Source organism: Acinonyx jubatus, chromosome D1 (genome assembly GCF_027475565.1).
Source record: "Acinonyx jubatus isolate Ajub_Pintada_27869175 chromosome D1, VMU_Ajub_asm_v1.0, whole genome shotgun sequence".
Classification (NCBI taxonomy): Eukaryota; Metazoa; Chordata; class Mammalia; order Carnivora; family Felidae; genus Acinonyx; species Acinonyx jubatus.
The window spans coordinates 92,050,580-92,071,134 of record NC_069390.1 but is presented as its reverse complement, the minus strand read 5'-3'; the positions used below and the strand labels follow the sequence as shown (position 1 = coordinate 92,071,134).

The following is a 20,555-nucleotide window of genomic DNA, read 5'->3' as shown; positions in this document are numbered from 1 at the left end:
TCTCTGTTACTGTAAAGCAGAAGCCCCAAACCTATTCCTGTCTGTTGACCACTGAGAACCTACAATTCCTCAACGGCGACCTTAAAAGAACAGGAAAGATGACTTATCCTTGGTTTGGGAGAGGAGTGAAGGTCTTTGGACTTTACAAAATGTTGTCTTTCTGTAGGAGCAATAAATGTGTCTTATCTGACTATTGTAAGAACCAGGAAAGTACCTCTGAGTTTTGTCATTTCAGATCTTTAACGGGACTGCTTTCCAAAAGATCCAAGCCAGTATCTCCATAAGTCAAACTTATGTTTTCACCTCTGCTCACCCCAGTGCCATATGTAATGAGTGTAAGGAAGGATATTTTGTGGATTTAATGCATTTATTTCATAAGTATTCCTTTTCATTCATTCATTCACTCATATCCTTATGGTTCTGATTTATTCCTTGTTCCTACTCATTTATATATATAAATGGTAATTTTTTCTTTGTATCATAGTATACTTGCTCTTATCTCTCCCTATTCTCTACTCTTTCCTAATATCCCCAAGATCCCCACATATCCAGACACAGACAGTCCTCCAGAGGGTAGAAGTCAGCTAGGCCCAAAGGACCAACAAGCAGTTGTTCAGTATGGCATTAATACAATTCCAAGGAGTTTAATGTAGGTAAGGTACCTTAAAAGTGCCCAAACATATAGTATATACTCAGTAAATGTTAAGTATGATTATCATAATCTAGGTATAATCCAAATATTTAGCAGATTTTTCTACCTTCTTTTGAGATCTCCTCACGTTAGCATATTTGGAGAAACTAAGGTTTGTCTTCTGTCTCCTCCTTAGTCAGTTCCATGCTGCAGGTCCTTCCCCATTCTGTTCTCAACTCCATCACAGTCTGGCATGCTTCTGGCCAAAGCCTGGAACACTTGAACTACCTTTCTTCTCAGTATGATGCTGCTGCTTCCACATGAGTGTCAGCAGAGAAGTAAATGTCAAGAAGGACTAACTTCTTACTGCCTTGTTTCTCATACCAATCAAACTGAGCAACTATCCAATTTTATGGACGAGGTAAAGAAATACAGGCAAAGAAAAATACATCAACTCAGTACTTTATATTACTCTCTCCATATCCAAAAAAAAGTACCAAATACTCTTCACAGAGAGTCTTCTCAAGGGCACCCCAAGTTCTAGCCTCTACTCCGCCCCATTCTTCTAGCCACACTGAGTCTCCATCTGCCCATCTTTGCACATGGGTTGGTCTGGTCCTGGGTTCACCTTCCTGCCTACACTCAAGGAAGTTTATAAGGGTATATTCCTTGAAATCTGAACTATTCAATATAGCATAGCAGAATCTTCAGCAGAGCAGTACAAAGTGGACTTTGGCACTCAAAATCTGGATCCATTTCAAGTTTCCCTGCAAGCAGAAAGTGTAATATGACTCCTTTTTCTTCCTGATTCTCTAATAGTTAACTGTAACACACACACATACATATATCAATACATACATATTCTTAGAGACAGTAAAATCTAAATCGACTTTAAAGAATAAAAGAATTTTCCTAAATGCCCCATAATGTACACAGTATCTTCAGGGAAGTATAGAGGAGAGGTAGCAGTTAACAATCATATAAATCTGTGAAATTTCTTCTTTGTTCTTGCTTTCAGCCTTAGCATACAGTGCCCAAGAAATTGGCCCAATTACAAAACCGCCTACACCATGGTTACCATTCCAAGCCCTAAGTGTTCTGAAACTTGGAAATGAAAGATTTTAGTTTTGATTTATCTTTACATTTAAAACCATGTAAAGAACTCTTGTGCAAGGGCTTCTCTTATGTGTACAAGTACGTACATTAAAGAGATGATTTATGATCTCCCTGGGCAAGCAACTTCTCAATGAGCTGGGAGACTATCTGACTTATGGCTCCAAGGTATCTACATTGGTCTTTGGTAAAGCTGCTCCCATACCTGAAGAAAACATAAGTTCACTGTCCTGGACCTTCATACCATCACCTGCTCCATCCCCCAGCCAGAAATGTTGTTTGGAAAATCCATTTAGCCTACCAAGAAAAGAATGGAAGGCATGGGGCCACATCTTATTCATCTATCTCTTGGGCCCCGTATAGAGTCTAGTAAACAGTAGACACTTAATAGATGCTAAATTGCATGCAATGAACCAATTTAAATCTTACAAAATAGCATAATCTTCAAGAAGTGTATAAGCAAGAGACTTGTGGTTAACTGGAAAGAAGACCTAGTTGAGAAAAAAGATGAAAAGTTCTGCACCTGTAAATAAAAAGTTACTTAAGTATGATGCTTACCAGTAATTAATTTATACAAACAGAACCATCAGGAGAGCACTGTTCTCAGGGTTTTACCCAGCGCAAGTTTCACATCCTTATTCCTCAAACTGTAGATCAAAGGATTAAGCATGGGAACCACATTGGTGTAAAAGACTGAGGCAAATTTACTCTGGTCCATAGATGCAGGAAAAGAGCTTGTTAAATAGGTGAATGCCCCTGACCCAAAAAACAAAGCAACAGCAATTATGTGGGAGCCACATGTGCTGATGGCTTTGGATCTACCCTCAGCAGAAGGAATATGGAGGATATTAGAGAGAATCAAGGCATAAGAAATGAAGACGCTAATGCTGGATATTGTGATGACCACTCCCACAACAATAAAAAACACTAGCTCGTTGACATGGGTGCTGGTGCAGGAGAGCTGCAGGAGAGGAAGAACTTCACACAGATAATGGTGGATGATGTTGGAATCACAGAAAGTCAGTCTCCATATGCTCCCAGTGTGGGCCATGGCTCCAGCAAACCCTATCACATATGAACCAAACATGAGCAGAGAACAGACCTGAGGGGACATGGTGACCGTGTACAGCAGAGGCTTGCAGATAGCCACATAGCGATCATAGGCCATTGATACCAACACATAGCACTCAGAATTGACAAAGAAACAGAAGAAAAAAAGTTGAGTCGTGCATCCCATGTAAGAGATGACATTTTCTGACAGAAAATCATTCAGCATTTTGGGGGTAAATACACAGGAATAACAGAGATCTATAAAAGACAAGTTGAAGAGAAAAAAGTACATGGGAGTGTGAAGGCTAGAATTTAGCCCAATTAAGGTAATCAAGCCCAAGTTGCCCACCACAGTAAACACATAGATCCCTAAGAACAGGACGAAGAGGGGAAGCTGGAGCTCTGGTTGTTCTGATAATCCCACTAGGATAAACTCAGTCACTGAGGAGCTGTTTCTCAGAGTCATTCTCTTCCAGGGAGCTGTCTGTGGAAACAAACAATAAAACATATAGATTGATAATAGATATAAGCATAGCTGATGGAAGAAGTCTCTAGAAGATGAACCAGTGCATGGATGTCCTTCCTTTTTACTTTACTTTCTTCTCTCATCTATGCACCGCCCCCCGCCCCCCACCCCTAGCCAAGCCATTGACAACATGCCTGTGACTATATCTGAGCTCCCCTGGGCTAGAGTGTGTTCTTGGGCACAAGAATTCTGTCCCTTCTTGAGAGATGAGGAGACAGAATTCCTGCATTTGCTGCCCAAGGACTAACAGAAGGACATCACAAGAGCCAGGAGTACAACCTGAGCCTACTGCCTCAGGCTCTGAGAGACAGGAGCTCTCATGTGACTCACTGTCTCCACCCATTCTCTGCCTCCCTCCCCTATAGAGAAAGCCAATAGTGTCCCCTACTGTCTCTGCACACCCTATTCTCTTCCTCTAAGCCCTCCACTCCATCTCACATCAAAGTCAGTGTTGAGAGCAGAGAAGAGACCAATATACCCTAGACCTCTTGGATGTGGGTTTAAAAGAAAACTATAAGGAAACATGGGATTCAGACATTCACCTTCCTTCTCCCTGGCCTCACTCAGTGCTGGGCTTTATGCAGCCTTTTTTCCATTAGCCCAAAGGAGAAAATGATGTTCATGCATAAAGGAGGCAGCCTCAAGTGTACTCTTCTTGTTCCCTTAGTGTTGAGAATCAGACCTTTTACAGACCCCAGTCACCAAGGTGCTCTGGGAATAGACTAAGATTTCTGTTTGTGGATTTTCCCAGATGGTCTACATCAACTTCAGGAGCAAAAAAAATAGCAACTCTCATTTTTACCAGAACCCCAGCTGGCATATCACAGAGAAGTTTATGCTACTTGATGATCTCAGGGGCCTGCTTACAGACAATTTCCCTGGGAATTTCTCAGAGACTTGTCTATGGGGAAGGACTTGCACTGTCTTTGTTGACAACCTGGATAATGCTGCTTACCTGGCATCTTGGGACTCAGTTGTTCTACTCAAATTTCCCCATTACCCCAGGGATTTCATACCATTCATGCTGAATGTGGGGGCTCATTTTTCCTCTTCTTCATTAACTCTTGGTACTTAAGGTTGGCTTTAAAGAAAAATGGCCTTGGGACACCTGGGTGGCTCGGTCAGTTTAGCATCTGACTTCAGCTCAGGTCATGATCTCATGGTTTGTGAGTTCGAGCCCCACATTAGGCTCTGTGCTGACAGCTCAGAGCCTGGAGACTGTTTCAGATTCTGTGTCTCCCTCTTTCTCTCTGCCCCTCCCCCACTCACACTCTGTCTCTTCCTCTCTCTCTCTCTCTCTCTCTCTCTCTCTCTCTCTCAAAAATAAACAGTAAAATAAATAAATAAATAAATAAATAAATAAATAAATAAATAAAGGAAAATGACCTCAAACTTATTTTAGCCACCATTTCCAGATCTTCAGCAGGAGTTTTGCTAATAGGACCAAACATTTTTAGATCAGAATTGTAGATGCTACAGAGAGCACCTCAGACAAAATGTTTCTAAGAGCCTGAGCTGTTCAGAACAGTGGAGACACCACACCACCACCACCACAAACACCACCTACCCTCAGCTCTATTAAGGGCCACAGGCAGGCCTTTGCTATATATAAGGAGGTTAAAATATACCAACACATATGCAAGGAAGCGCACACACACCTGCATAAAGTTACTCTATAGATGTGTGAAGGCCGAGATGTAACAGGAGATGTACCTGTTTTAGTCCTGTCATTCTCCAGATGACAGAGCTGCTTTCCATATGATCTGCTACATGAATATTCTAAGAAACATTCAAAGGCATGTAAGCAACTGCATTTGTAAGTTAACTGAGGCTGCCTAAAATAATCCCAGTTTTCCTGGAATAGTTCTGATTTACATCTATTATCCCTGTATAATTATTAATAGCATACTCTCTCACTCTCAAAAGTGTCTGGATTTGGAGAGGAAATTATATGGTCACCCTACTAAAAAGAGCATAAGCAGCTGTTCAGGTCCTCTGGCCCCTACTGTCTCTTAGACCCATTGACCTCCATCCCCATTCTGGCTAAGGAAGTATCTGTCTTTCACCCTTCTTGCCCTGAAAGTTCTCCTTAACTGAACTTACTCCTTCTGACCAACCAATACTGTATCTCAATAGATTCAGGTTCGAAAATAGGAAGAACACTTGCTGCAAGTTGTTTCTGATTTATACCTAACCAAAATCTCCAAAGCAGAGAAATACAAACCTGAACTACCTGCCTAAAATAGGTGGAAAGGAAATAAGAGGGAAAAGAATCACATTGGTTGAAGGAATAAACATTAGTATAATTTTACCTTGTAACCATTGGTACAATGGAACAACATTGTTGAATATCATGGCATATAGTACAATAAATTGATTAGTAATATTTAACAAATTTGGACATAGACATACATTTTGACCCATCAATTCAACTGCTAGGTCCATACCCCATAAAAATAAGTATACATGTTTACCTAAAGACATGTCAAGAATTTTCATAGCACCATTATACATAATAATCAAGAACTGAAAACAACCCATATGTCAATCAACTGTAGACTGGGTAATAAATTGGTATTAATAAAATGGAATTCCATATAGCCATGAAAGCTAGTAGCATAGATAAAGGTCACAAACCTATTATGAAACAGAAGAAGCCAAGCACAAAAGAGTGCATACTTTATGATTTCATGTGTATGAATTTCAAAACTAAGAAAATCACTCTGTGGTGTTAGAAGTCAGATAGCAGTTATTCATGCTTGGTCTCCAGCCTACTGACTGGAGAGGGATATATATATGAAGGATGTCTCAGGGTTGCTGACAGTGTTCTGTTTTTCATAGGGATACTGGTTACACGGATGTGTTCAGTTGGTAAAAATTCATCAAGCTGCATCCTTGCTACACTTGAAATTAAACGTTGACTTAAAACATAAATGGAGAACAAAAACAAATTCATATATTAGCAAATCATCCTGCCAAGCTACTTTAACACTAAATTTACTAAGCACCTTTGATCCCTAATTCCCACTTGTAAAATGGGAATTTACTGACCTAACAACTCAGCATGGTGGCACATGCAAAAGGACCATCATTTTATATTTTTTATCCATCTTGTATCTCTTAAGATAAAACTCCCTTTATTTCTTATATAAAGGGAGGGAATCAAGAGGTAAAAGAATTGATGCATATAGTGCAACTACAGAGTACCTGAAATTATGCTGGATGTTTTCTAATGTAACATAATATTTACAACAACTGTACAGTATACATGTATATGGAAGATGTTTTTGTTTTTTCCAAAGATGGCCATGCCAGTGTGCATGCGCGCGCGCGTGCGCGCACGCGCGCGCGCGCACACACACACACACACACACACACACACACACACACCTTGCATCCCACATGTTCTTGGTACAATAGGACTGACATTCCTCAAATAAAGAGATGGGATTTATGTTCCCTACACTTGCATCTAGGCAAGGACTTAGGATTTTTCCAAAAGAGCATGGCAGAAGCAATGCTACGTGGCTTCCAAGATTCAGTCCTAACAGGGTACAGCTTTTACCTCTCTCTCTGTCTCTCTCTGTCTCTCTCTCTCTCTCTGTCTCTCTCCCCCTCCCTCCCTCCCTCCCTCCCTCCCTCCTTCCCTCCCTCTCTTTCCACTCCTGTTTCTCTTTTGTCATCTTCTAGACTTCAGGACAGTCATATTGGAACCCTCCAGCCTTTCCTCAAGACATAGCACAGGACAGCAAGTTTATGGCCATTAATCCAATATTAAGGGCACAGAAGCCCTCTAGGACCTGCATGCTAGTTGGTAGACATCAGGGGAAAATACTCAAGGGAAATGGCCAGAGGAATTTTTAGTACAAGTTTGAACTACTTGATCCAATTCCCCCTTACTACTCAGAAAATCTCCTTTCAGTTCTGTAGTTAGATGTTTTTAGGCTTATTTTTATGAAGAAAATAGTTATTTGCTTTTAGTACACATAATTTCATATCCGCTACATTTCTCTCTCTTGAATAACAGTTTGACAGATGTATGGCAATGGCCCAGCAATGGAAGAATGGGCATGATCTCTATTTATTAGAGTAGAATCAACTTACTCATTTATTCATCATCCAATAAGTATTTATTAAGGCCAGCTATTTCCAGCACTCTTGCAAATTTTATACTCAGAAAATTCTTCCCTGATAGAACAAAACTAAGAATCCTGAGTAAAATATAAAAATCCTCTACCTGTTAATGTTTGATGTGGCAGGAACTAAGTGAATTCCTGTGAGAGCAAAAGAGAAAAGATCTGTATCCAAGGGGCACACAAGCACTGGACCTGGAGTTTGCCCTTGGGGAACTAGTAGATTTCCTATGGCCCAGAGTTGGATGTTAATTGAGTTGCCTATGCAGGACCCAAGAGATAAATCCTGGGATAAATCCTTTTATGACTGAATCCTGGAAGCCTGAGAGTTTGGAACCATTATTGACTCATAATACTGGGTCCCCAAAAAGAAACATCTTCCATGGCTAAATTAGATGAATTAAAAAAAGCCCGCATAGGAAGAAAGCAAAGATATGTGTCTGACTTGGCCTCGGCTCTAGGGAAGAGAAAGAGATAAAATATCCTCTGAGAATTTCTAGCAACCTCTGTGTTTCAGGCAAATGGATGGATGGATGGATGGATGGATGGATAAATAAATGAATGAATGAATAAATAAATAAATAAATAAATAAATTTTAAAAATCATATTACATATATAACAAAAAAAATCATCTCTGGAAAATACAAGTTAGCTCCAGATATCAAAGAATTTCCCCAGATAACTATCCAGGGATCATAAGCTCTTAATGAAAAGCACTAAACAAACACAAAATAAGCCACCAGAAATGAGAATCATCATTGAATGATAAGCCACAAGCTATAGAACCAGACCCGCAAAATCATTAGGCTTATCAGGGACAGAATACAAAATAATTTATTTAATGTGTTCAAAGGGTGGGGGGGAGCAAATTGGAAGTGTAATGAAGGCCCCATAAAAATTGACAAGGCAGGTTTTTAAAATAATCAAATAGAGCTTGTAGAAATGAACCTGGTAGTTGATTTAAAGAAATCAACCTGGTAGTTGAAATGAGGAACTGTATAAATATGTTAGACAGCCTCTTAAACACAGGTGAAGAGATAATGGGTAAATTGGAGGGTAGATCTAAAGAAATTATCCAAAGTTGGCATCAGCCTGGGGGGTGGGGGGGAAAGACTATGAGTTAGAAATGTAACTTAAGAAATGTAAAAATAGTGAAGGTCCAATAGACAGATAGAGAGCATTTGCTACATTCTTGGGCCTGTGTTTTGCTCTGAGAATAAAGAGCAACCATCAAAATGGACACAATCCCTGCCCTTTAAATATATAATCTAGATATATACCTAGATACCTAGAATAAACAGATGCTTATACATAACTAGGTAGAAATATTGACTGTGCAGCATTGGTACTCCTTCCATGTTTGGGAATCTGCCCTTGTGTGACCCTTGGTTGAAGCCAAACTCAGCCTCCTTCTGTGAAACTTCCCCAAAGAACAAAAGACTGAGCTTAGCCAGTCAGATGTTCCCATGCAGGACTCTGAGTCTGGAATAAGTGACACAAGAAAGAGGAACAATTTATATTTCATTTTGTCAAAGACAAAGACAGAAAAACTACCAATTGATAACAAGTATTAGGTATTGGTGATACCCAGTGCAGCCTAACCAGATGGTTCTGCAGTACAGCTTGGCTGTGGTTCCACCACCTGGCTTCCCCTACATCCTGACTAGCTTCAGAAGCTGGTTCCCCAGCCTTCTCTAAGAGTCTGTTAATTACCCCCAATTTCTTGCCAATTAACTCCCTCTTTTGCCAAAGCTAACCAGAATAACTTCTGCTGTTTGCATTCAACAACTCTGGCTTGTATAATAAGGACTGGAGATTCATGGGGCTGTACACGGGGAGTGGAGACAGAGAAAGCATTCAGGCTGTGGGACAAATTTATCCCTGGGATGAAGGCGGACACATCTGCAAAAATCACCTTCTTAGAGGGATGTAACAAACTCTCCCTCAAAGTTTTGCTCTGTTTTGAATGACTTTTTCCCTTTCATGGAAATGTTTGGATGTGGTTTGGAGGATAAATGAACAAGTATTTCCGATTCCACAGATTATTCTTCATACTCCTATGCAAAGTTTTTAAAACTTTCAATTCTTCGATGACTCTTTTTTAATGCAATACAGGCCTTAGCAAAAAATAATAATAATAATAATAATAATAATAATAATAATAATAAAGAGGATTATATTTAACATCTAAGGCAGCTTATGGCACAATAACTATTTTTATTAATGATTAAATAACTAGCGTTTGTTTAAATTGGGCAATGTCATGATAGGGTTCTTTTTTTTGTGGACTCTATCTTCACTGTATTGTCTTTGATATTTTGTATGAAATCAATACATGGAATAGCTTTTTGTACACTTTTTAAAACTTGGGAAATCATTTTCCTCCAAAAAATCATTATAGAGTATTCTAGAAAGTATATCTTTGATTTTTTGTAACAGGTTATTTTGTACAAATCAAAACCACAATGAGATACAACCTGGCACCAGTCAGAATGGCTAAAATTACCAACTCAGGCAACAACAGATGTTGGCAAGGATGTGGAGAAAGGGGAACACTTTTGCACTGCTGATGGAAATGCAAACTGGTATAGCCACTCTGGAAAACAGTATTGAGGGTCCTCAAAAAATTTTGAAAAAAATAGAACTCCCCAACAGGTTATTTTGTACTAGATCTTTATTCAGAAATAGTTTCCAATTATTACATTGTTACTATGGAAATATGCAATCTATTTTATGATATGGTTTTAGAAATGCATTGCTATTAGGCTTGCATATAAGTAGCAGGTTACCAGCAGAGAAAATCAGGAGGACATTCTGAGCAAAGGGAGTCACAAAAGGAAATTAAAAGGCCATTAGAGGGGAAAAAGCAGTGTAAATTTGGGGAATGTCAAATGATAGTGAGACTTGAATTATTGTATACATGGCAGGGAGGGGTAGGAAATAGTTGAGAAGGGTTAGGGGTAATAATAATAAATCATATCTCTCTTCCATTTCTGAAATTAGACACAGATGTCAGACCAAAAAAAACAATTTCCAGTTTTATTGCTGATAAAGTTGATTGAAAGACCCCTGGATATACAATAGGACTTTATAATTCCTTCATGGCCCATCACAGACTAAATTAATGAATATAGGTCTAAACCAAGCTGGTCAACAGTTGGTATTCTCCAATAAAGGAGAAGGGTTACAAATGAAAGAGATGATTGGGGATCTTGAGAATGTGCCTGTCCTAATCAGAAATGGGGCAAGGGGCCATAAGAAGGTGGCTAGGCCACACTGAGCCACATAAGTTCATTCTCCCAATTTCTCATGAGTCCTATAAATTGTTCCTTTCCTTTGAGTTAGAGTGGGTAGGATAAGGGGGAAGAGAAAGGGTTGCTTCTTTAACTACCTGCCTGGGATGTAGAGTCTTCTTTACTAGGGAAAGAGAAACGTGAAGCATAAATAAGGCTAGAATCTCTAGACTTGCCTTTGACTTTTGGTAAAAGATAAGAAGGATGGAGACCAGGAAAACTGAACTAATGTAGTGGGAGGAATATGCAGAATTGACACTAAGAATAAATCAAAGACAAAGCTACTCTTAGAATTTAGAGAAGGAATTTGAGATCATCAGATGAACATATCACAGTTAAAAAAAAACTCTTTGGAAAAAAGAAAACAATGTCTTTCTGTGCAGAAAATAGCAACATTTTGCATCATTCCACTGATCTTTTAGCTTTAAATGCAATGAATATAGTCATTGAAAATCATGATTTTGATAAAAATTTAATCACATGGAAAGCTGTTTACAGTGTGTTACAGAATGAAAAGTAAAGTTACAAAATTGTACTTAATATGATCACATTTGTGTCTATATATATATATACATATATATATATACACACACACATAGTTTTTGCAAAAAAAAAACTATACTATAGTATTGTGTGTGTGTGTGTGTGTGTGTGTGTAGTTTTTGCAAAATGGTCTAAGTCACCACAACTACCCACACAGAAAAATATTCTGAAAAAATATACACCAAAATCCTAAGAGTAGTTATCTCTAGGTAGTAGGATCATGGATTTTTTTTATCTTTTGCTTATCTCTACTTTTATATATTCCCATAATACTTGAGCATTACTTTTGCAAATATAAGAAAAATTATTTTTAAAAATTATATTAAAAACAAAACACTAATTTAGTATTTTAAGGTCTCACTAAGGATTCGTTCAACATTTATTTAGCACTTTCTATATCTGCCAGGCATTACATTCTCTGCATGTGTTAGATCACCAGGTTGAGGTTTGAAATACAACCTCAAATAAACATTTTCTACATGTATTACTGCCCAGTCCCTATTACAGTAGTTCAGCAGGTCCCACATAAGTTTATATTACTGACCCTACTAGTTTAGTGCATTAAATGAAGAGAAAAATCTTTACGGTCTTCCTCTTGATATACCTTTTAGGCACATTGTTTCCAAATGAGAGTGAATATATAAACTTTCTCAGCTCAAAGGCAGCAGGAACTTGGACATTGCACAAAATGAATATATGTGCATCACATGTGCTATTTCTTAGGCACGCAGATTGAGCCTCTGGAAGGCAGCAAGTGTAAGAGTATAGGCTCTAGAATGAGACAGTCTAAATTCAATTCTTTACTCCACCACCTACTATCTGTACAATCTTAAGCAAGCTCCTTAACTTGTAGAGAAGATTACGCGAGAACTTGTATGTACAGTCCAAAGGGCATAAAGTTTCCAAAATGTCATATTGGGGTTTGAAAAACATGAGTCCCTTGAATGTGGAACTCTTGTCCACCTTCATTCTCAAGTCACGGAAGTCTGGAAAGTCAGGATAAAAGTAGGGGGTGCATAGTCACTGCAAGCAAGATACAATATGAAGGAAGGAAGCAAATGGGACTAGGAGTCCTAGCTTTAAGGAAGCTAGACTGAATGGTATCAAAACCAAATTGTGTGGACAAGAGTCTTAGGACTTTTTTCCCTCCCACTCCAGGCCTATTTCTTCCTTTCATGTGGTCTCACCAGTCACTGATGGGAACCTAAAGAGATTGTCATGTGAGTTAGTAAAAAATGGTGAGAAGGGGACCACAGATGACACTCAGGAATCACTGACTTTGGGACATGGAGCAATGGCTTATTCACAGAGAACCAGGTCTATCACTTGTACACAGACAGGTATCCTCAAGGAAAAAACATATAAATGAATATTTTATAAACACGAATATTCTCCCATTAAATACCTACTTGCAGAATTACATTAAATACAGCTCATTCCACCTACCGTTCATATTTTGGTTTAAACACCATTTGTCTCTAAATAGAACCAGTGCTGGGGCAGGAAAGTTACAAAATAAGCCTGAAACATATTGTTTTTCTGTAAAGCAACAAAGTGCTCAAAATCTAATAGAGAGATATTAAAAGAACATAGGAACTTGCATGAAGAGGCTCCCACTGGACAAATCAGGGACAAATTGAGCATCAAAGTAAGCAATGACAATAATGAATCATAATCCATTACATAAAATTAGAAAGTGTGAGTCCACAATAATATGAATGAATAACTAGATGAATGAGTGAATAGATAAATAAATACAGAAGGAAACGTTCTTCCTGACAAAGTACCAACTAGCAAATGAAGGACTGATGGAGTTAAAAAATCTCTACTTTTCAACCATCAGAGTAGTATTGATTCAGGCAAGAATTATCAATGGATGCTAAAACTAGAGTGTGAAAAATTGAAAAGGAACAAGACATTTCATAGTCTCAAAATATCTTCCCACAACTTTGTTTTCATTATAAAGGGAAAAGTAGTAATTTTCCTCAATAAAACTACTAGGAAATTGCAAAGTTCCAAAAACTATATCATCAAATGTTCCCAGAAACAATCTGGCAGGTTATAGAATATATTCATTTGTGACAGCAAAGAAAGGAAGATTTGCTCTGAGAAAACAGTATTGTGCCCTGGAAGGTCAACAAGGAAGAATCAGTCTATGGTCTTGGTGACCTTTTTCTAGTTTATCTTTGGGGGGCGCCTGGGTGGTTCAGTCAGTTAAGCATGGACCTAGGCTCAGGACATGATCTCATGTCAGCTGTGCTGACAGCTCAGAGCCTGGAGCCTGTGTTGGATTCTGTGTCTCCCTCTCTCTGCCCCTCCCCCCCCTCAAAAATAAACATTAAAAAGAAAAATAGCAATATACTAATTTTTCTTTTGAACACAATCTTGCTGGCTTAATCTGATATTCTGGGGAAAATGGGAGCTTCTTACATGAATAATTTTTTTCATTGTATAAGTTTTTCTTCAGTGTGTTGTCTGTGGGATATGAGTGAAAATGGAGAGTACAGAATGAATACATAATTGTTGGTATTTTATAAAATTTCTTTCAGAGCCAGTGTTCAATTGATAGTGATTTAGAGTTTGCTTAAGTTAATCATTTTATATTGACAACACTATACTTGACCATAAAAAGGAGTGGAAAGTTGGGGCTTACAAATCTAAAATAGAGCCTGGTTCTGCTATAGCCACTAGGTGTGGGTTATTAATCAAAACGGACACCAGGAACTCCCCTCACACAAAACTTACAGTCTAATTTGTAGTGGATATGTATACAGAAAAGTAAATCAGTGGCCCTACGCTTTGACCAACACTTAATAGGTTAAGTACAATATGCTCTGAGAACACAGAGAAGAGACATTGAAACCAGCAGAGAAGTGACAGAAAGCTATTCCAGAAAGTCATCTCACAATAGATCATCACAAAAGTAAAACTTCAGAGTATCTTCCCTTCCTTGGCTCACAAAAAGATTACTGAGTTATGATGAAGCCAAGGAAAAGCCATTTAAAAAATAAAGGGATGAAGTAGAGTAGAATTTGCTACCCCAAAATATTTATCTTTGGCATAAGGGTTATCTTGATCTGATTAATTTTAAGAAAACAAAGGCATAGAAGAAGCTCTGAAAACCAAGTAGAAGTAGCCCTTTTGTGAGGGAAATTAATATTTATAAGGGAAATCTCTCTATGTGTAAGAGTGTCTCTCCCTCTGTACCAAGAAGAGGGGGATGACTAAATCTCTAGAAACTATTATCTAGCAGCAACTTAAATCTGCATAACAACCATGCCTTCATTTATTGTGCTTTATCTGATAACCTTTCATAACTGACGACCCTCCCCAACAGCATCCTCTTTTGTCTTTAGCTGGAAATGGTATTTAAGGTCGTGGCTTGGGACATTCTTCCTGAGTATCTCCCATGTATACAGGAGGTATACATGTTATTAAAGTTCTGTTTGTTTTTCTCCTGTTAATCAGTCTTTTATCACAGGGGAGTCAGCCAAGAATCTAGAAGGGTAGAGGGAAAATTATTTCCCTCCCCTATAGGGAGTATATAAGGAAAAAAAAAAAAAGGCAGAAGAAAGCAGTCTCAATTCTGCTCCTTCTTTTCTTTCTTTTCTTTTCTTTTCTTTTCTTTTCTTTTCTTCTCTTCTCTTCTCTTCTCTTCTCTTTTCTTTTCTTTTCTTTTCTTTTCTTTTCTTTTCTTTTCTTTTCTTTTCTTTTCTTTTCTTTTCCTTATCCATTCAGACACCACAAGTAGTTTATGAAGTAGACAGGAATAAAAGGAGAAGACAGTAACACAACCCCAGCACTATCAAAATTAAAGGTAATCAGTTTTTATGAGTGGCACCCTTACTAGTACAGAATCTGGCCAAGAGTAGACAGGCTGAGTTTGTTTATACTGCTAGTAAGAGTGTGAATTGAGATAAACTTTCAAGAAGGATTTTTGAAATAATATTCAAAATCTCATGTCATTCAGTAATTCCCAATCTAAAATATGTATCCTCATTAGGGAAAACTCAAAGAGTCATTGAATAAGTATGCTAAGCATTATTGGTAATTTGGAAAAACAAAATAATATACAGTAGTAGAAAGCTGTTAATGAGATATACCCCCATATATTAGAATTTTGCAATCATAAAAATCAAGTTGGAAGAAAGAGAACAGAAAAACCAAATTCTGTGAGCTGTGTCTTGGGGCACACACTTACATAACCAGAGCTGACATTCCCTTGCTTTCGCATTATGCTTTTCTCTCTGCCTCTTTTTGGGTACCCACAACCCTTCATATATTCCTTTTCTGCTTTTTTATTCACTTATTTATCTAATAACAGCCCCTTCTCCCCCTTTTCATTGGTAGTTACATTTTAAAGGAACTGCTCATAGGCTTTGAAAACAAGGAAAAGATTGTGTGTATGTATGTGCAGGTGTAACTGAACTCAAGAGGCTTGCCACTTGGTGTGCACTGAATTGAACACAACTCAAGAAAGGGCTGAAAGCAAAGAACTTCGTACTACTTGTCACAAGTAAGGAGAGAGGAAGATAGGTCTCAAAGCACTGTCTCCCTGTGGGGCTAGTACAGGAAGCTTTTATTCAGTATATTAGGGGCAGGTAGCTTGCATATACAATAAGGAACTTAATACAATCTCTATTACTTGGGCTCTTTGGTTCAACTGCACATGTCTGGCGTGTCAACATGCTAATGAATACATTGTATGTTTAAAATAGGGTGGAAAACTGCCCATAAGAGGAGATCTTAGTATTGTAATGAGTTAAAGGTAACTTCAGGACAACTTGGGGGCTCCTGCACAGGTCCTCAGCTCCAGACCAGCTCAGAGTGGCCCAGGCAAGGGGCTACCAGGGGAAACACCTAGCCTGGCCTTTCCTTGTAAGGAACTGCTAGTTCTACAAACCAAAGCGTATTCCTTCCCTGCTTTTGTCCCTTCCCCCTCCTCCCTTCTGCTGATAGCTTTCAACCCTCTGATCTGAGTAACTCCCTGTTGCATCTTGGCTAACACAGGCACTGTGCATAGAAAGACTCTCTTAAAACATACAACCAACAAGCAACAGTGACAGACCCTGGGGAGGATACAGAAGGACAAGAAAAGTAGAGTAAAGGAGACTTCCTTTCACTGATCATTTTTTGGTAATAATTATAAATACCATGAATATGTACTGCCCAGTCAACATACAAATAAATACATATTGTATATGGGATGTGGAAAGAATGGAGAAATGGAGAAAGAAATAATTAATTCTCTTAACAATCCTGTGGAAACTGTTTTAAAAAGGAAGAGACATCAGGGGCGCCTGGGTGGCTCACTCTGTTGAGCAACCGACTTCGGCTCAGGTCATGATTTTGCAGTTTGTGAGTTCGAGCCCCATGTCGGGCTCTGTGCTGACAGCTCGGAGCCTGGAGCCTGCCTCGGATTCTGTGTCTCCCTCTCTCTGCCCCTTCCCTGCTCATGCTCTGCCTCTGTCTCTCAAAAATGAATAAACGTTAAAAAAAATTTTTTTTTAAAGGAAGAGACATCAACTAACTCGTGTGAGGTCACAGAACTGCTGAGTAAAAGCGAGGGTTCAGATTTTATTCTACCCCCAACTCTTTAGTCTGCTTTTTCGGAGACTGTATGCTGTTCTTCTCGTCTCCCCTGTCCCAGTCATTCCAATTCTGTGGTGGTTCTCTGTTCTGTGCCATCTAAACACAGTTCCCTGATTCCACCACAGTCATTCTTTTGAACTCATTCTTAGTGATCTGTACCTTCCCTAATGATAAAATTCTATATCCATCCAGACTTCATTTTTACAAATAGAAGAGAATTTTCCTAAAAAGAATCTCATAAATCAAAAGTATTTTCAGAGCATTTCACGTATTGTTGCTTCTCAAAGAGATATTTACTACTTACATTTTCCTTTTAAACCAAAAAGCAACTCTACCTCCCTTTACACAGTACCATTAGGCTGTGGATTTGCAAACCTAAACTGTATAATCCTTTCACCCTTTGCTGGAAGGTGTGTCAATCAGAGTCCCAGCAGAAAACAGATGATCCCCTGAAACAAAGTAATTGAAAAGCATAACAAGGGCACTATTTGCATGGGTACAGGCAAAAGAGTGGTTGAGAGAAACCCCAAAAGGATGGTAGAGGCTAGTAGAAGCAACACTACCACCCCTTTGAATGAAGAGACAAAAGAGGAAATAGGCATTCAGTGACTATAGCCCCCTGGAAGAAAGTCAGGGAAATAAATATCATAGTATCATGCTCCTCTTTTTCTCTGGTTTTCTCTGCTGATGCCGCCATTGGCTTAACCTAACCAGAAACCAGATGGCCATGGAGCCCATTGACAAGATCCATTAGGGAATGCCTCCCAGGACTTGGAGCAAGGTACACAGAGGCAGAAAGTTGATCTAGAGAGGCACAGAGAGAATACCTCACGTAGTCTCTGTCATATACATTACCATAACAGTCAGTCATCATTTCTTCTGCTGACCGGCAGCTGTGTGGTGCTAACCTAATTACTGGCTTGTAACACAAAGTCTTCTCTATGGTTCTGAAATATTCTCCAGATTTTTAGCTGACCACCCTGAGCTTCAGACTTCTCCACCCAAGTGTTAAAAGCACAATTTGAAAACAAGGAAATGGTTGTGTGGGAAAAATTCCTCAAATCTGTACTTCATAACTTTGATACTTTCTATAAGGTCTTCCAGCCAGCATGACCAAATCCTTTCAATTCCAAGTCCCTGAAGCTCCACACTACTGTCTGAGGAGTTACCATGCTTGCTGCTCTCTGGGCCCTAGCATACTCCCCACCACGTACTCTGCAAAATTCTTGAAGAATTTGGTCATTTAGCCAAGACCATCTCAACAAAGTTTTGTACCTCCTACCTTCTCTGCAAAAATGTGGTATTTAAAATTAGCCCTTGAAAAGTTGCATGAAATTTCTGTAGATAGAACTGGATCTTAACATCCTAGATCAGTTCACATTTGAAATGAAATCTTCCAGGGCTAATGGAGGAAGAAAATGAGCCATAGTGGAAGGCCACTAGAATTAGAAATCAAGAGCCTACATCCTAGTCACAGTTTTGCTGCTGAGTAACTGAATGACCTTGGAGAAGGTACATAAACCTGGACCTATCCTCAGAAATATAAGCGAACTGAATTAAGTGATTCTTAAGATCCTCTAAATGTTGAGTACCTTATAGCTTTAAGGATAAATAAAATGGGGAGGATAAACTTCGAGAAAGATTTAAAGTTTCCTCTATGTAACCAATGGAACCTGAATTATATAAGGAAAGAGAAAAAAAACGCTTTCCTAAGTATTGTCCCTTTCTCAAGAGAATGTCTTTTTGCTCAATGATTTCTTCAGAGCAACTTTGACGTCTTTATTTCTTAAGCTATAGATTAGCGGGTTGAGCATGGGCACAACGGTGGTATAGAACAAGGAGGACACTTTCCCCTGATTCATAGGTAAAAGAGAGGATGGTTTGAGGTACATAAATGCCCCTGACCCAAAGAAAAGAGAAACAGCAATTATGTGAGAGCTGCATGTGCTGAAGGCTTTGGACCTGCCCTCAGTGGAACGAATATGGAGAATGCTGGTGAGGATGAGGGCATAAGAAATGAAGATGGTAACTGTGGGCACGCCAATATCAATGCCCACGACAACGAAAACTACCAGCTCATTTACATAGGTGCTGGTGCAAGAGCGCTCAAGAAGGGGAAGGATGTCACACATGTAGTGGTCAACCAGATTGTTGGCACAGAAGGTCAGTCTCACCATGCATGTCGTGTGGGCCATGGCCCCAGCAAACCCCATCACATAGACACCCAACAGAAGAAGCGAGCAGACCCGAGGAGACATGGTGGCTGTGTACACCAGTGGGTTACAGATGGCGATGTAGCGGTCATATGCCATTGCTGACAGGATGAAGGACTCAGAGACAACAAAGAAAAGAAAAAAGAAGAGCTGAGTCATACACCCTGCATAGGCGATGATGTTCTTCTTTGAGACAAAACTCATCAGCATCTTGGGAGTGATAACAGTGGAATAGCAAAAATCTATGAAGGACAAGTTGAAGAGGAAGAAGTACATGGGGGTGTGCAGGTGAGAATTCAGCCCAATCAGGGTTATCAGACCCAGGTTCCCCATCACAGTGACCACATAGAAACCTAGAAACAGGAAGAAGAGGGGCATCCGGAGTCCAGGCTCGTTGGTTAAGCCTGCAAGGATAAATTCTGTCACAGAGGAGTTCTCAGCTGCCATTCTCATTAAAGGCATTCTGTGGAAACAAGAGGAAAAAGTCACTTAGAAAGGGAGACAGAGACAGAGTCCCCTTCTTGAAAACCTGATCCTCCCATTCTTGAAAACCTGATCCACACAAAGAGATTTTGGACTTGCAGAAAGGCCTTTCAGGATGCCTGTGTGTCTGTTCTCACAGCCCCCTAAGGAGTCTGCCACTAGAGTACCCTCTGGAGGATGGACCTTTCTCCATGGTGAGGGAAGATGCTGCTGCGAAGAAGGGTCTCAAGGATGAGCTCAGGAGTCTTCTGGGTCTTTGGTCTATTTATTGTGTCCTTCCAACTCCAGCTTATGCTCAGGATTATAAAACCTCGGGCCAATACCTGAGGAGAGTCCGCTTAAGAGGTGGGAGCCAGCCCACTGTGCCTGGAGTTTCCACTCCATGGTCACCCATGGGAGAGGGTCTTCCCCAAAGCCTTTACTACCTGAGGTTGGGGACTTAGGAAAAGTTCAGCCCGGATTCAGTCACTCACCCTTCTTCAGCCCAGAGCCTCAATTGTGCCTTTCAGTCCCGTTCTTATCCTCAATCGTTCAGACAGATGAATGGCTATAATGCTAACACAGATAAAGGAACAAAGCACAGACCATTTTAGCTCCTGTCCTGTTTGAAGGATCAGAATCTGGACGGCCTTAGAATTTGTTCTGAGCTAAAGAAGGTGATATTTCATGGAGGCTTTGCCCCAAGGCTATTTTCCAGTTTGTAGAAGGGAGACAGGATCCTTACCTATAATCAGTGCCAGCTGGTGACAGGAGACTGAGCAGTGTTTTTCTAGGTTTAGAGATCTGGGGACCTGATTAGAAGTAGAAAGTCAGAGGATCCCCCGGGATCACAGCCCTAGAAACTAACTTTTTAAAAAAATGAATATTTGCTTGTACCCTTGATAATATTTGAATGGGCTTTTAGAAAAATTATTCATTTATCCAATTAACATCTACTCAGTAAAATGCAAAGCATTGTGCAAAAATAATCACTTACC

General features: G+C 39.4%; 2 protein-coding genes across 2 annotated transcripts; both read right to left on the bottom strand.

Annotated features, from left to right (window-relative positions):
- Positions 1-1,867: 1,867 nt before the first annotated feature.
- On the bottom strand, positions 1,868-3,301 carry LOC106976585 (olfactory receptor 8B4). Its single transcript, XM_015074010.3, has one exon. It carries the CDS (start codon positions 3,258-3,260, stop codon positions 2,331-2,333), a length of 930 nt encoding a protein of 309 aa, XP_014929496.1. The 5' UTR covers positions 3,261-3,301; the 3' UTR covers positions 1,868-2,330.
- Positions 3,302-18,609: 15,308 nt separating this feature from the next.
- Positions 18,610-19,680, bottom strand: LOC106976613 (olfactory receptor 145). The gene has a single exon (XM_015074038.3). The coding sequence runs from the start codon at positions 19,555-19,557 to the stop codon at positions 18,610-18,612; it is 948 nt and encodes a 315-aa protein (XP_014929524.1). The 5' UTR covers positions 19,558-19,680.
- Positions 19,681-20,555: the final 875 nt, after the last annotated feature.